Source organism: Hyaena hyaena, unplaced genomic scaffold (genome assembly GCF_003009895.1).
Source record: "Hyaena hyaena isolate Hyena2069 unplaced genomic scaffold, ASM300989v1 scaffold_652, whole genome shotgun sequence".
NCBI lineage: Eukaryota > Metazoa > Chordata > Mammalia > Carnivora > Hyaenidae > Hyaena > Hyaena hyaena.
In genome coordinates, this window is record NW_024081284.1 from 809,517 (window position 1) to 822,223 (window position 12,707).

Here is a 12,707-nt window from a genome sequence, read left to right on the forward strand (position 1 = left end):
ATCAGCTAGAATCTACTGAGCAGCCAGAAGCAAGAAAAAAGACCTCCTCCTCCTGGATGAGGGAGACAGAACTGGACACAGACTTTGAAACCTGACAGACCCTAGGGACAGGGTCTCCAGCTGTCTTTGCTCAGACAGCTTTACTGGTTAGGGGAAGACGCTCCTCCCCCCATCGGGCCCAGGAAGAATGATCATAGATGGTTTTGGAGGAGACAGATGAAATAATTAGCGAAGGTCTCTTTTGAAGGGGGAAAAGATAAAAGCCTTTTTTACTTTATGGAGTGTGTCTTTACAATGAAAGGTCTAGATAGTCGTCTTCTTAAGTCCGTGATATTTACGAGCACTCCCGATTCCGGATTGGCTCTTGCACCAGGAGAAAAGGCTGCTGTGAAGTACAACATTGGGACACTGGGGAAAATACGAATATGGATCGTATGGCAAGGGCCAATGTTAAGTCAGCTGCACTGAGAGCTGCACAATCCTGATAGGAGAGCCTGTTCTTCCATTTTTAGGAAAATAATTATGGGGCAAAAGGTCATGATGTCCATGCTTTAGTCTAAAATGGTTCAGCAAAATAACGATCATAGTAGTATTAATAAGGCCAATGTGGCATTATGTTAAAAATTGTTGTCTGGATGAAAAGCGTGTGGGGGTCTTCACCTCCAAACTTTCTCATTGGCTTCATTTTTCCCCCCAAATAAACAAATGTAAAAGAAAAAAAAAAGGCAACGTAAGAAGCCAAATAATGGCAACTGACTCCTGCCCCTCAAATCCTCAGTTCCAACCCGCAGACAGACATGGTACTTACTTCATATTGGTCTCCAGGACAGAGGCGAGCAAAACCAGCCAGACCTGTAAGCGTGCAACAGGGACGTGAGGGGCAGCACGGATCTCCCCGTCCAAACCCACACCGGTGCGCTAATAAACCCCAAGTGTCAGACCTTTGTGAAAGCTCGTGGAATAGTTTTGGGGGACCACCCAAGGGGACCGCTGCGAATCCCATCTACTAAAGCTACGGAGAATACTCCTGACTGGGTTAATCAAAGATGGTGCTTTCTGGGGCAAAGAAGTCTGTTCGGCAGGGGCTAGAACTCTATGAAGCTTTGGCCAGCTGGAAGTCCACTCAGACTCCAGGATCAGAGAGAATCAGGGCCAGAAAGATACATTCATTTATTTACCCCAAATATTCCCATGAAAATAAACTACTCTCTTGTTTTTCCTTCTGTCCTAAAGATTGGTGATTGCTGCTAAGAGCCTCTCACTTGGGCGAAGATTCCGTGTGCTTAGTCTGTCTCCCTCGCCTCTCCCCAGTTCACTCATTCCTGTGTTTCCCCTTCCCTATTTACCCAGCATAATGATAATAGATAGATCATTGTAACAGATAACGATAACTAGATGGCATAACACACCGTCTAATGTGTTATGAAATCACTTAAGATGGATTATCATCGATACAAAGCCAGTGATTAAGAACACAAAACCCAGCCGACCAAATGACAACAACCCACACTCCCCACGTGGAGATGGGGCTTCCCTGTGCTCACGCCATCGGCACGCCCTCCCTGGCTGGATCCGCTCGACCTGAGATCCAGCCACATCTCTGGTGTAGCAGCAAGGATAAATCATGTCAGGCACTGTTGTGGGACATCTCAGGGACCCTGAATTTAATCAGTCTTTTTCTTTCTTTCTTTCTGTAGATATCTATTGAGACTTCCTGTGGGGAGGGATCTGTGCATTGGGGTAATGATCTGGAAATTAAAAGAGATGTTACCGATACCAAGAAGATAGAATAAAATGTGATTGAAGTCCACAGGGATGAAACAGACCTGGACCAGAGGCAGTAAGAAGAGTTAAAGCAGAAGGTGACTTCTGTTTTATTTACCAGGGAGCCTACTCTAGGTATCAACTGCAATTTCATCACCTCTAAACATGGAGAGGGGTGGTGGGCGGGGGGGAGGGTTGTGTCACAATCTCCACCTCAAAGAGCTATTTGTTAAGACAAGTGATGGCCTCTAGTCCATAGTACATGCCTAATACAGAGTAATGATTATATATTCAGGAACGGAGTCATACTATTCATTCATTCCTCTGTTCGTTCGTTCGTAGTTTATTTTGAGACAGAGACAGAGAGAGCACAAGCAGGGGAGGGGCAGAGAGGAGAGACAGAATCCCAAGCAGGCTTTGAGCCTGATGTGGGGCTTGAACTTGTACGAACCGTGAGATCATGACCTGAACCAAAACCAAGAGTCAGACACTCAACTGACTGAGCCCCCCAGGCGCCCTGGGTCATACTGTCTATGGAGCATGTGCCATACGTAGCTCATTTATAAGACGTTATCTATATGAAAAGATAGCAAATCCATACACATCAGCCATGGGAACAGCAATGGAGAGATAGTAAAAGGAGATTTTTGTCCATGTTTTGAATTTTTATAAGAATGTGTTACTTAGGTATCATTCAACAAAAACTCTATCTCATTTGATGCAGGCTAGTTTCTTGGAGGAAGGTAGTATTTGAACAAGAGAATTTCACCATAGGCAAATGAAGGCATGAATAAGCGGGCTCTTCTGGGCAGCGGGAGTGGCTCTATTCACCCATCAGTATTTCTAGAATGCCTACTGTGTGTCAAGCACGATAAAGTTGTGGGGAGGAAGATACGCACATCACATGGGCGCCATAAGTGTAGGAGACTAAACTTGTCAGTGGAGGCTTATCTGTAATCCTGCGTCTGTTTCCATGCCAACCATAAAGCAAAGTCTCTTACCCCAACAGGGACCTGAAGACACAGTTTTAATCAAGAAACAAATTTAATAAGAATGGGCAAAAATCTTTAGCACTGTCTCATTTTCTATGAAAAGAAACAATATAGTTTTATGATAAAGAACTCCAGTTCAGAATTCACTACAAACAGTTATACACCATGGAGTATTACTGAGCCATACAAAAGGATGAGATCTTGCCACCTGTGACAACATGGTTGGAGCTAGAGGGCGTGAGGCTGAATGAAATAAGTCAGGCTGAGAAAGACAAATACCATATGATTCCATTTATATGTGGAATCTAAAAACAAAACAAATAAACAAAAAGCCAAAGTAGGCCCATAAATACTAAGAACAAACTGATGGGTTCCAGATGGGAGGCAGCTGAGGATGAGACAAGTGGGGGAAAGGGAGAGTGGGAGGTACAGGCTTCCAGTTATGGAATAAGTCATGGGGATAAAAAGTAGAGCAAAGGGAATATAGTCAATGGTGTCGTAACAGTGTTCTATCAGAAACAACGATAGCTACAGTCACGGTGAACACAGTATAACATGTAAACTTGTAGAATCACTATGTTGTACACCTAAAACTAATAGAATATTGAGTGTCTATACTGAACTATACTTCAATTTAAGAAAAGAATTCAGTACAAATGTTTAGCTATCTTTAATAAGCTATTATTATATATTAATTATATTATAATTAATATAATTATTAAAATAATTATCTCTGGTAAGGTGATATTATGAGGAAAGTTAAATGTTTGGCATTCAATAGTGATTTTTATTGGTTTTTTTCAAATATCATGTGTTTATTTTATAAGAAAAAGACAAGAAAAAGATCACATATGTTGGTTGGTGGGCAGCATATATGCAGAGAAAAGGCTGTTTGGATACACATGACAATTTTTACACTTAGAGCGATGACATTATGACTTAAAGCATTTTTGGTGTGTTTGCCAATATTTAAAAAAATGAGAAGGCACCATTTAAAAAATTTAAAGCTGATTCGAGAAGAACAATCCTCTTTTCATAGAGGCGGCTGGAGAGAAGTGTGAACGGCTGGTGCGAGGGCGGCCCTGGGACCCCAGGCGGCTCCCCGCACAGGACGTCCATACGGCCAACGGACCCCTTGGTGACTCAGTATCCTCCAGCTGCCGTTTATGACCTTTGAGTTCTTAACTGTTAATTGTTTTTATATTTAATTGCTTTTATATTCATTGTTTTCATATTAGCGTAAGCATGATTTTACCCGTGTAAAGATTATGGGGATGGTATCACACAGCACATCTTGCCTTCTACTCATGGCCCGGTAAGCTGTGAGGCTGTAGAGTGAATGACTGCCCTTCACCTGTCCAAGAGGCACCGCTACGGGTAAGAGAACAGGGAAGGTGCATTTCGGCTTAAAAAGGCACCCGCTGTTACCACTGTCTGTCAGTAGATGGCAGCAACTCACCACCGCCTTCTGCCTCCTTCCCCACAGAGCCCGGCGACCTAGGGCTGTTCCAATAATTAGAACATAACGAGCCACTTTAACAGATTTACTGAAATAAGAGCAGAATTTAAAAAGTCAGTTTTCCCTAGTCATTTTCTGGAGGATTTAGTCTTTTTTTTTTTAATACTTCGGGGGAAGAAAAGCACAATTGGTTTTTACAAATCAGAAGAGGTTAGATGTGCTGATTATAAGAAAATCCAAAGTGCCCTTTAAAGCCCACGCAAATTAGTTCAGGTTTCATCTGTTGCAGGTTTACCTGTGCAAATACAACAGGAGCCTGGTTAAAAAACAAAACAAAAAAAACACCCCACCCCAAGCTGACCTGGTATCAGTGCTAGATCAAAGTGTGTAAAGGGGAAAATCCTTTGAAGGTTTTTTTCTTTCCCTTTCAAAATTACCGGAAATTTCATATCCGAAGAGCTTATCCAAATGGGAGAAAGGTACTTGGTAGTGATGTTTTTGCGCTTATAAGCCCATGTTATTAAAGCAAAATTTCTTGAAATTGCTTATAATGCTAGCACACTGAGACCCCGATTACAACCACAATGTAGCCAGTGGGCAACAGGGAGGCAAAACCATGTCCGACGCTCCCGCTTCCTAATGTTCTCTCCCTCACGTAAGCCAATCACGGCACTGGCTGCAGAATTAAAGCCACCAGTAGGGCAATTACAGTTACAGCCTGAGGTCTTCCAGGCCGGGCTGGAGGCTTGCTGGGATTTTCCCAGTCGGGGAAATCTTTATGCTTTCTCAGTGGTTTTGTGATTACCGCCGCACAGCCTAGAAAGCTTTCATTAGGGCCACTCTAAAGCCACTGGGGGCTGGCCTCCAGGGCTGGGTGGGGGTAGGGGACTTTGATCTCTATGGTGCATCTTCCTCTACTGTTAGTCTGTTGTACTGTAAACACCTAGTAGTGACCGAACTGGCTATTCTACGGCGCCGTGTGGAAGGCCCAGATGCAAGATTAGGAAGCCGCCCACCTTTCCTGCCTCTGCTCAGAGACTTTTCCGACACAAGAAAGCTCCCCACGTTTTCTAATTTTTTTTTTTTCCTAGGAGAGAGAGAGAGAGACAGCGTGAGCAGGGGAGGGTCAGAGAGAGAGGGAGTGACAGACTGAAACAGGCTCCAGGCTCCGAGCTGGCAGTCAGCACAGAGCCCGANAACAGGCTCCAGGCTCCGAGCTGGCAGTCAGCACAGAGCCCGACGCGGGGCTCGAACCCACGAACCGCAAGATCATGACCCAAGCGAAAGTCGGACGCTCAACCGACTAAGCCACCCAGGCGCCCCACTCCCCACGTTTTCTAGTTCCTTTCCACAGATTAAAAAGGTCACATGCGTGGACCGCATACAAATAGGGAGAAGGGTGGCCAGGTGTTCATGGCCATGTGAACAAAGTTCAGCACGTGGCGGGGGGGTCATGGAGCTAAGGAAGCCATACTTCCTACGCCAAGGCAAAGCGCCAGGAGCTCTGTTGCAGGCCTTCCTGATTTATTGACCAGGGAGAAACAATGCAGACGCACCAGCTCCCGGGGAGTGCTCCCTGCTGCTGAGGCCCGACCTGCCCTGCACGCCGGAGAGGCAGGCGCAGGCGTGGGACACACCGCCTGGAAGGTCACTGGCACGCTCACTGGGGGAGCTACTGCTCCCCGAGAGCCCGCATCTTTTCTTCTCCGCCCTGGTTAACAAGAGGCTCCCTCTCTAGCCTGACATTTAAGGTGCTTTAAGATCCAGGGCCAATGGACGCCCATCACTCTTCTTGCAGGAAGCGATTCAGCCTCACCAGCCCACCCGCCATTTTCCAACATGCTTTTCCCTCTTCGGTGAATGCCATTCCCTTGCTGCTCATGTGCCCAGAGCAGTGCCTCTCCTCCGTGTTCAGAGGTTACACCGGGGAGCCTTCCTCCTTCCTTCCATACCCTAAGATAGGTGAGCGGCGCCCTTCTTCGCCACCACCCAGGCTTCTGAGATAACCCAGCCTCCTCATTGGTCCAGCGGGTGATTCATTCCACTGAATGAGAACACTCTGGCTCATACCGCCATCTTCTCCAGCGGGGGTGTGGGACTCAAGACCACACTTCAGGAGGCGGCCGAGGGCATGGCCGAGAGCGGGAGCTCCGTAAGTGTTCGATCAGTTGTTTTTATCATCAATCTGGCCACACCCACACTGCTACACACACACACACACACACACACACACACAACCAAAATGGTTGTTTTCTTCGTGTTGGGTAGGACAAAAAGGGAAGTGTGAAAGGGTGTGGCAGGAGGAAGTGGGGTTAGCAGGTCTGAAAATATTATGAAATATCCTCAGCTTATGTCAGTATGTTTGTTGGGGGTGGTTATGTTTTACCAGAAGGAATAACAGATAAGAAAGTAGCTCATTGCAAAGATGTAAGACCTCTTGGCAGTGTGCGGGGGCTTCCCTTTATCAAGAGAGAGGAAGATTTCCATGCCGGTGTTACCCTTGAAAGGCTTCATAGCTGTAGTTTCTGAGCTTTCATGTTACATTGGGGAAGTGAGAGGGAGAATAGTCTGTAATGAACAAGGAGCGTTAAGTTTCGGGTCTGGAGACACCCCCCCTCCCCCCCCCCGCGCCAGGGAACGGACAGAAGCTAAGGAAGCAGACCAGGTGGGAACGAGAAGACAGAGCAGCAGAGCTGGAAAGGCCGGGATCAGGAGGGCCTGCCGGGCCACCCTGACAACCTTTAGGACCAGAGCCATTCCTTAGCCGGTGCCCAGGTCCCTCAGTGGACGGCGGGCCCCCAGCGTCATCGTCTCACTGACCACCAGGCCGCCTGTGTGCTGCGTGGGAGGCCTTCCCACAGCAGAGGCCATGCTCTGAGCAACGTTAATAGTATCTGCTCTGCTCTCTTCAACATCAGTCCTCCTTGTACGGGATTGAGCGTGGGAATGGGGGAGCCCTGGAATTCAGTGTCAAGTCTGACTCCAACTTACTGTGTGAGTTCTAGGACAAGTCATTGAACGCCCATTTCCCGCCAGTAACATGGGGGAATTATCACCTGCCAATGACGGACGCCCTGGAGAAGGGTGAGCACCAGGAATAGGGGAGACCTGGGACCCCCTGTATCAACAGCAAGGTGTGCTGCTTCCGAGTCTCAGCTGGGAGACGGACTAGCCTGCACGGATGGTGCCCGAGCGTCGGGGCAAAGGAGACAGAAGTGCTTTCTGCTAAACACTCATTCAGGGCAACTGATTTCCAGAATCAGGCTGCTGCTGAAACCATCCTGAGAGTCTTAAAAAAATCTTGCAGGCCCCCTGCCCCCTACTGACTTGCTAGGTCTGGGGCAGGGCCTGAGCGGTTTTTCAACCTCTGACTCTCGTGAGGACCCAACACGAAGACAAGAAACAAAACACTGAAAGAGCCTCGGTGGTACCGCCAGTGCTGAGATTTAACACTGAACAACAAACGATTCACTCTCAGGTCTGCTCGAGAGAAGAATGCAGCCATTGCGGACATTGAAGGTCAAGGTCACTGTCACTCCAGGAATAAACTCATTCAGAGCGGCTCTCGTGCTCTCACGGGGTGCCTGGTGTTGGACACAAACAGTGCCCTGCAGACTTAAATGACTCATTCCAAAACGAAACTCTCCTGTTGAGCACTTAAAAAAGTACCCCCCTTCTCTACTCCCTTAATTGCAAAACACAGACAACAGGGTGATTAAGTTCCCATTAGCAACAAGCCAGGGATCAAGCTGCCTCAGAAATCGGAGGACCAGAAGCGGCTACGCCCCAGCCCTCGTTGCTGCAATCAATGGGCCCAAACTCAAGACACACCGACTTGCTGCTGCTGATCAGAGAGCCTGCCCGCGAGGCGTGGGCAATGCCCTGTTTGCTAAGGCTGCCCTGCCTGGTTTGTTCTGAACAAGCTGCGGTACAAATATAACCCCATGATGCCTCTACGTTGGAACTTTCCAGAGCAAACACCAGAGACGCACTGGGAAAAAGAGGAAAATGCATAGTCATCCGTGGTGTAACACTAGAAATGAATAAAATAAAGTAATTGGTGGGTAGCTGACAGAAAACATGAGCGCAAAGGACTAACTGAAATGACACCACAGAGAAGCCAGAAGACCAATCTAGAATGTGGGATGTTCTATACAACAAGGGTTTTCATGCCAAGTTGATGGTAGGAAGAAAATGGGAAGGGTCTGTTTTAGATGATAGCAAGCCTAAGGGAGACACAAGTGACCACTTAGGATGCCTGGACCTCAGGTGGGTCCTGATGAAAATAAACCAACCGTACAAAGCAGTTTTGAGACAACTGGGAAAACTGGACAAGGGAATGGGTTAGTAACAAAGGCATGTTCGTTTTATTAGACATGATAATACTGGGCATTGGGGTTATGTAAGAAGATGTCCCTATTCTTTAAGGGATGCATATCGAAATATACACAGCCAGACTCATATCTGGGCTACACGTCATCAAAGAGAAAACCAGATGAAGCAAATGTAGCAAGACCTTGCTAATTATTACACCTAGGTGATATGGGGTTCACTGTAATATTCTCTTCACTTCTCTGTATGTCTGAGATTCTGCCATAATAAAGATTCAAGGGTGCAGGTAAGTCTTAGGACTAGAAGGTTCCAGAACATCTATCATCAATACAATAACATAAATGGGGAGGAGTAAAGGTGGTGGCACAGTGTCTTTGCAAGAAAAATAAAAATAGTGTGAACTCTGTCCATGGAGATGGCTCCTGACTCTCTCAATGAGGGAAAGAATACCTTTCATCTCTCTCTTTTTTTTTTTTTTAAGTTTACTTATCTTGAGAGACCGGGGGCAGAGGAGAGGGAAAGAGAGAGAGAGAGTGAGCAAGGGAGGTACAGAGAGGGAGATGCAGAATCCCAAGCAGTCTCTGTGCTGTCAGCCCTGAGCCCGAAACAGGGCTTGAACCCCTGAACCGTGAGATCATGCCCTGAGCTGAGATGGAGAGTCAGACACTTAACCTTCTGAGCCCCAGACGCCCGAGTACCTTTCATCCTGATGGAGAACTCCCCCAGCAGATTCTCCAGCTCTGCTTCAATGGTGCACATGTTCTGTGGAAAGAACGGAAGACTGGCGTCAGGCCTACGCCCCTCCCCCACAGCAGCTCAAACCAAGCCCACACCGTTCTCATAGCTGCAGACAACTGGCTACTGCCTGAATTCCAGGAGGCAGCCACCGGCTTGCAGGGCGCTACCCAGCACCGCCTGGGACGCCCTCCTGACGAAATGGTGCACCTGAGTCTATCCAGGCCTTCTGGTGCATGGGAGATTCGGAGCATAGAAGAACAAGTTCAATTATTTCCATGTTCAACAATGAGGACTGGGATGCTAGATAAAGCAGGAAAGCAGTCTTCTCCGAAATGGAGAAGATCAAGGCTGTTATGTAGTGGACTTCGGGACCTACTGCAACGGAAGCCTTGCTGTGTTGCCTTCAGATGGTACCTCAATTATATCATCAAATTATGCCATAAACAGACGAATCCAGAACGTGAGATGCTGGAAGAGCTGGCCTGGATTCTATGCAAAGGCAATGTTGTGTGTGTGTGGGGGAGTTCTAGCCAAAAGAGGCTAAAGAGACATAACAACCAAATGCCATCTATTGCCTTTCATTGGATCCTGATTTGAAGGACAATAAGCTAAAACAGAAAAGACATCACTGGACCTAATAGGGGACGTCTGGAAATGTACAGGCTTTTTGATACCTCTGTTGAGTGGATTAATTTTCTTACTTGTGACAATGCTGTGTGTTTGTCCAGGGGATACACAGGTTACACAGGTTACCATCATGGAATCGGCACTGAAATACTTATTGTAAAGTGTCACAATGTCTACTACTTACTATCAAATGACTCAGCAAAAAAAAAAAAAAAAAAGAAAAAAGAAAAAGAAAAGGAAAAATTGAGCGCATGTGAAAGAAGGAAAGCAAATAGGGCAAAATATTACCAACTGGTCAATCCGTAAAGGTAGATGGTGTTTATTATACGTCTTGACTTTTCTCTCGATTGGAAATTGTTCTTAATAAAAACGGGGTGGGGGGTGAAAAATAGCTCAGGCGCTACGCTCTGTGAGTGAGGTGGGCTCCTGAGGCACGCCATAAAGTGGTTCCTGGGTCTGATGAGAGTCCTACACTGACTCTGGAGTTGAGGGGACACTGGGGAAGGAGGGACACCATCTCAGGGTGTGGTTAGACTCACCATCGCCCCCACCTTGCCTCCTCAGTATCTGATAATCCAAACAGAGCAACTGGAGATCAGAAAAGGAGAAGCACCATGGTGGGGGGCTCTCTCCAGTGGGGGGCTCTCTCCAGTGGGGGGCTCTCTCCAGTGGGGGGCTCTCTCCAGTGGGGCCCTTTTGCAGGTTGGCCAGCTTAAGCTCTGGAGACCGCCTCAGCTGCACAAAGCGTTGGTGCCCATCCCTCCCCTCCCCCTCCCCGCCGGGGCACCTGCAGGCTGCCCCCTCAGCAGTCAGCCCCCACCGCGGGGGTGGGGCTTGGGGTACTGGGGGTGGCCAGCCCAGGGAGCACTGACAGGGGTTGCTCCCTTTGCATTTTGTTTGCTGAGAACTTCAGAGCGGATCTGCAAGGCTACACCTTCTGGTTCCTACTTGTTCCTTTGTTCTGCCCCAAAAGATCACTCTCCTGAACTGGTGCCTGGACTGGACACAAAAAGAATGGCCATCATCTTTCCCCTTGTAAGTTCCTAGTGCCTGAAACAGCTCAGCAAACCCGGGGGAAACTTCCTGAAGTCTGAGCTCTGTGCTGATTGAAAGCTTTGAGAACCCCTCAGTACTGTAAACCTCTCTTCGTAAAGTATCGTGTGTTTCCGGGAAGGTACATATTACACTCTCCAAAAACGCCAGTGATACTATCATGCGAGCCAGGATAGGGACCAGTGTCTTCAAAAACACCTTGGGGGGCAGCTAGCTTAGCAGTTGGGCACATCTGTGGTCAGGGTTCGCTTCCGTCTCACCCCTGCAGCCACTGATGAAAACTGCTGCACCTGTGGAACCATCCAGAGCCTTCCTGCCCTAAACATTCCTTGTGACCAAATCCTGGCTTTGCAGTTCTGTGAAGATACAAAACCACCTGATGACAAGTGAGGTAGGCGCCTACGGAAATCCGACCCTCTCTTCTCTATGGCAGCAGTTCCTCTTGCTGATGTTGTAATCTACATCTCTGAATCTGCGAGCAGACTGTGATGCCATGCTTTGGCACTTGACCAAGGGCAGGTATTTCTGAAACGGCTAGTGAATGTTCCAGCCCCTGATGGTCTGTTATCGGCTCGCAGACCCTGAACGACCTCTATAATTGCTCTTTTGATTTCATGGATATGGAGAAACAAGGTGTCATGAACCAGAGCTGGGCTACTCTTAAGCCAGGGGTCCTCGGCCCTGGGGTCCATCAACTTGGATGGGAAAGAAACTCTCCGCTGGTTCCCAACTTCGAATTGTAAATTTATCGTGTTGAAGTATCATGAAAGTAGAAAGGGAGCCTCAGCAGTGTGACCAGTAGCTGTGACTCTGACATGGACAGAAATCACATGTATGTTCGTGGTCACATCATTTGTTCTAGATACCTTGAAAAATCATTTACACTTTTGGCTGCTTTAAAATCTTGTAACGTCAAATAACTGCAGGCACTGCTAGATCTTATAACTTGATGTTGATGCGTTAATGAAGCGGCATCAATAAGGCATAGCATGATATCAAAATATTTGGCTTTTTAAGATATTTTGACAACTGTATGGCTAATACTGAAATATGTTTCAGTATAATTGGTTTGCTTTGAATTCCTGGATTCTATGTATGTTATTTCATGCATTTAAAAAGCGTTGTTCTGAAAGGGGAACATAGGTAAAGAAGCCTGTTTCAGACCATGGAAAGAAACTAATGGTTCAGACCAGAGGCGTGGCTGGAGTGACCATACAAAGTGACCCATGAGGTCCCTCCTGCCGCAGGGCTGAGACAGATTGCTCGGCTCTGGGATCTGTCCAGCAGACCCGTAAGAGGCTGATGACTTCATTCATGAAATTCGATCGCTGAACAGACTCATGGGCCAGTGAGACAAGATGCTTTAATAATTCAGTCTTTCATCCAAGACACTTGGTGTCAGGTGACCCCAGGAGGAGTGAAGACCTCCCTGTTTCATATGATTGGGCCTCAGAGACAGAAGCCAGGAAAGCACACTTCTGCTCAGGGTTCTTGGTCTTGCCTCCTTTAAGATAGAAGGGAACCTCCTTATAATAGAATAATCCTAGGCTGGAGGCTTAGGGATACCCAACCTCCAGCGAAGTCATCTTACCCACTGGGTCTGCTCAACTTCCATGAATAAAGCCAGATTCAATCACATGCTAGGAAAGTTAGAAGCGCACTTAAACATCAAAAACCAGGGCATTGCGGCTTACTCATGCATTCACTGAAATTTCCCACAAGCATTTGCAGCCTAGTTGTGC

At 47.2% G+C, this 12,707-nt stretch overlaps 1 protein-coding gene across 10 annotated transcripts in view; it reads right to left on the reverse strand.

The window, feature by feature from the left end:
* The window catches only part of RIPOR2 (RHO family interacting cell polarization regulator 2), a 230,348-nt gene that overhangs the window by 39,655 nt on the left and 177,986 nt on the right, over positions 1 to 12,707 (reverse strand). For all 10 annotated transcript variants that reach the window (XR_005525405.1, XR_005525406.1, XM_039216707.1 and 7 more), the window contains 2 exons: positions 9,246 to 9,309; positions 809 to 852 (listed from right to left, as the gene is read on the reverse strand). Coding sequence is in view for 8 of the 10 variants with exons in the window: in XM_039216707.1 (XP_039072638.1) it covers positions 809 to 852; positions 9,246 to 9,309 (108 nt within the window). In the remaining 2 variants the exon portion in view is untranslated. The remainder of the gene's footprint in view (positions 1 to 808; positions 853 to 9,245; positions 9,310 to 12,707) is intronic.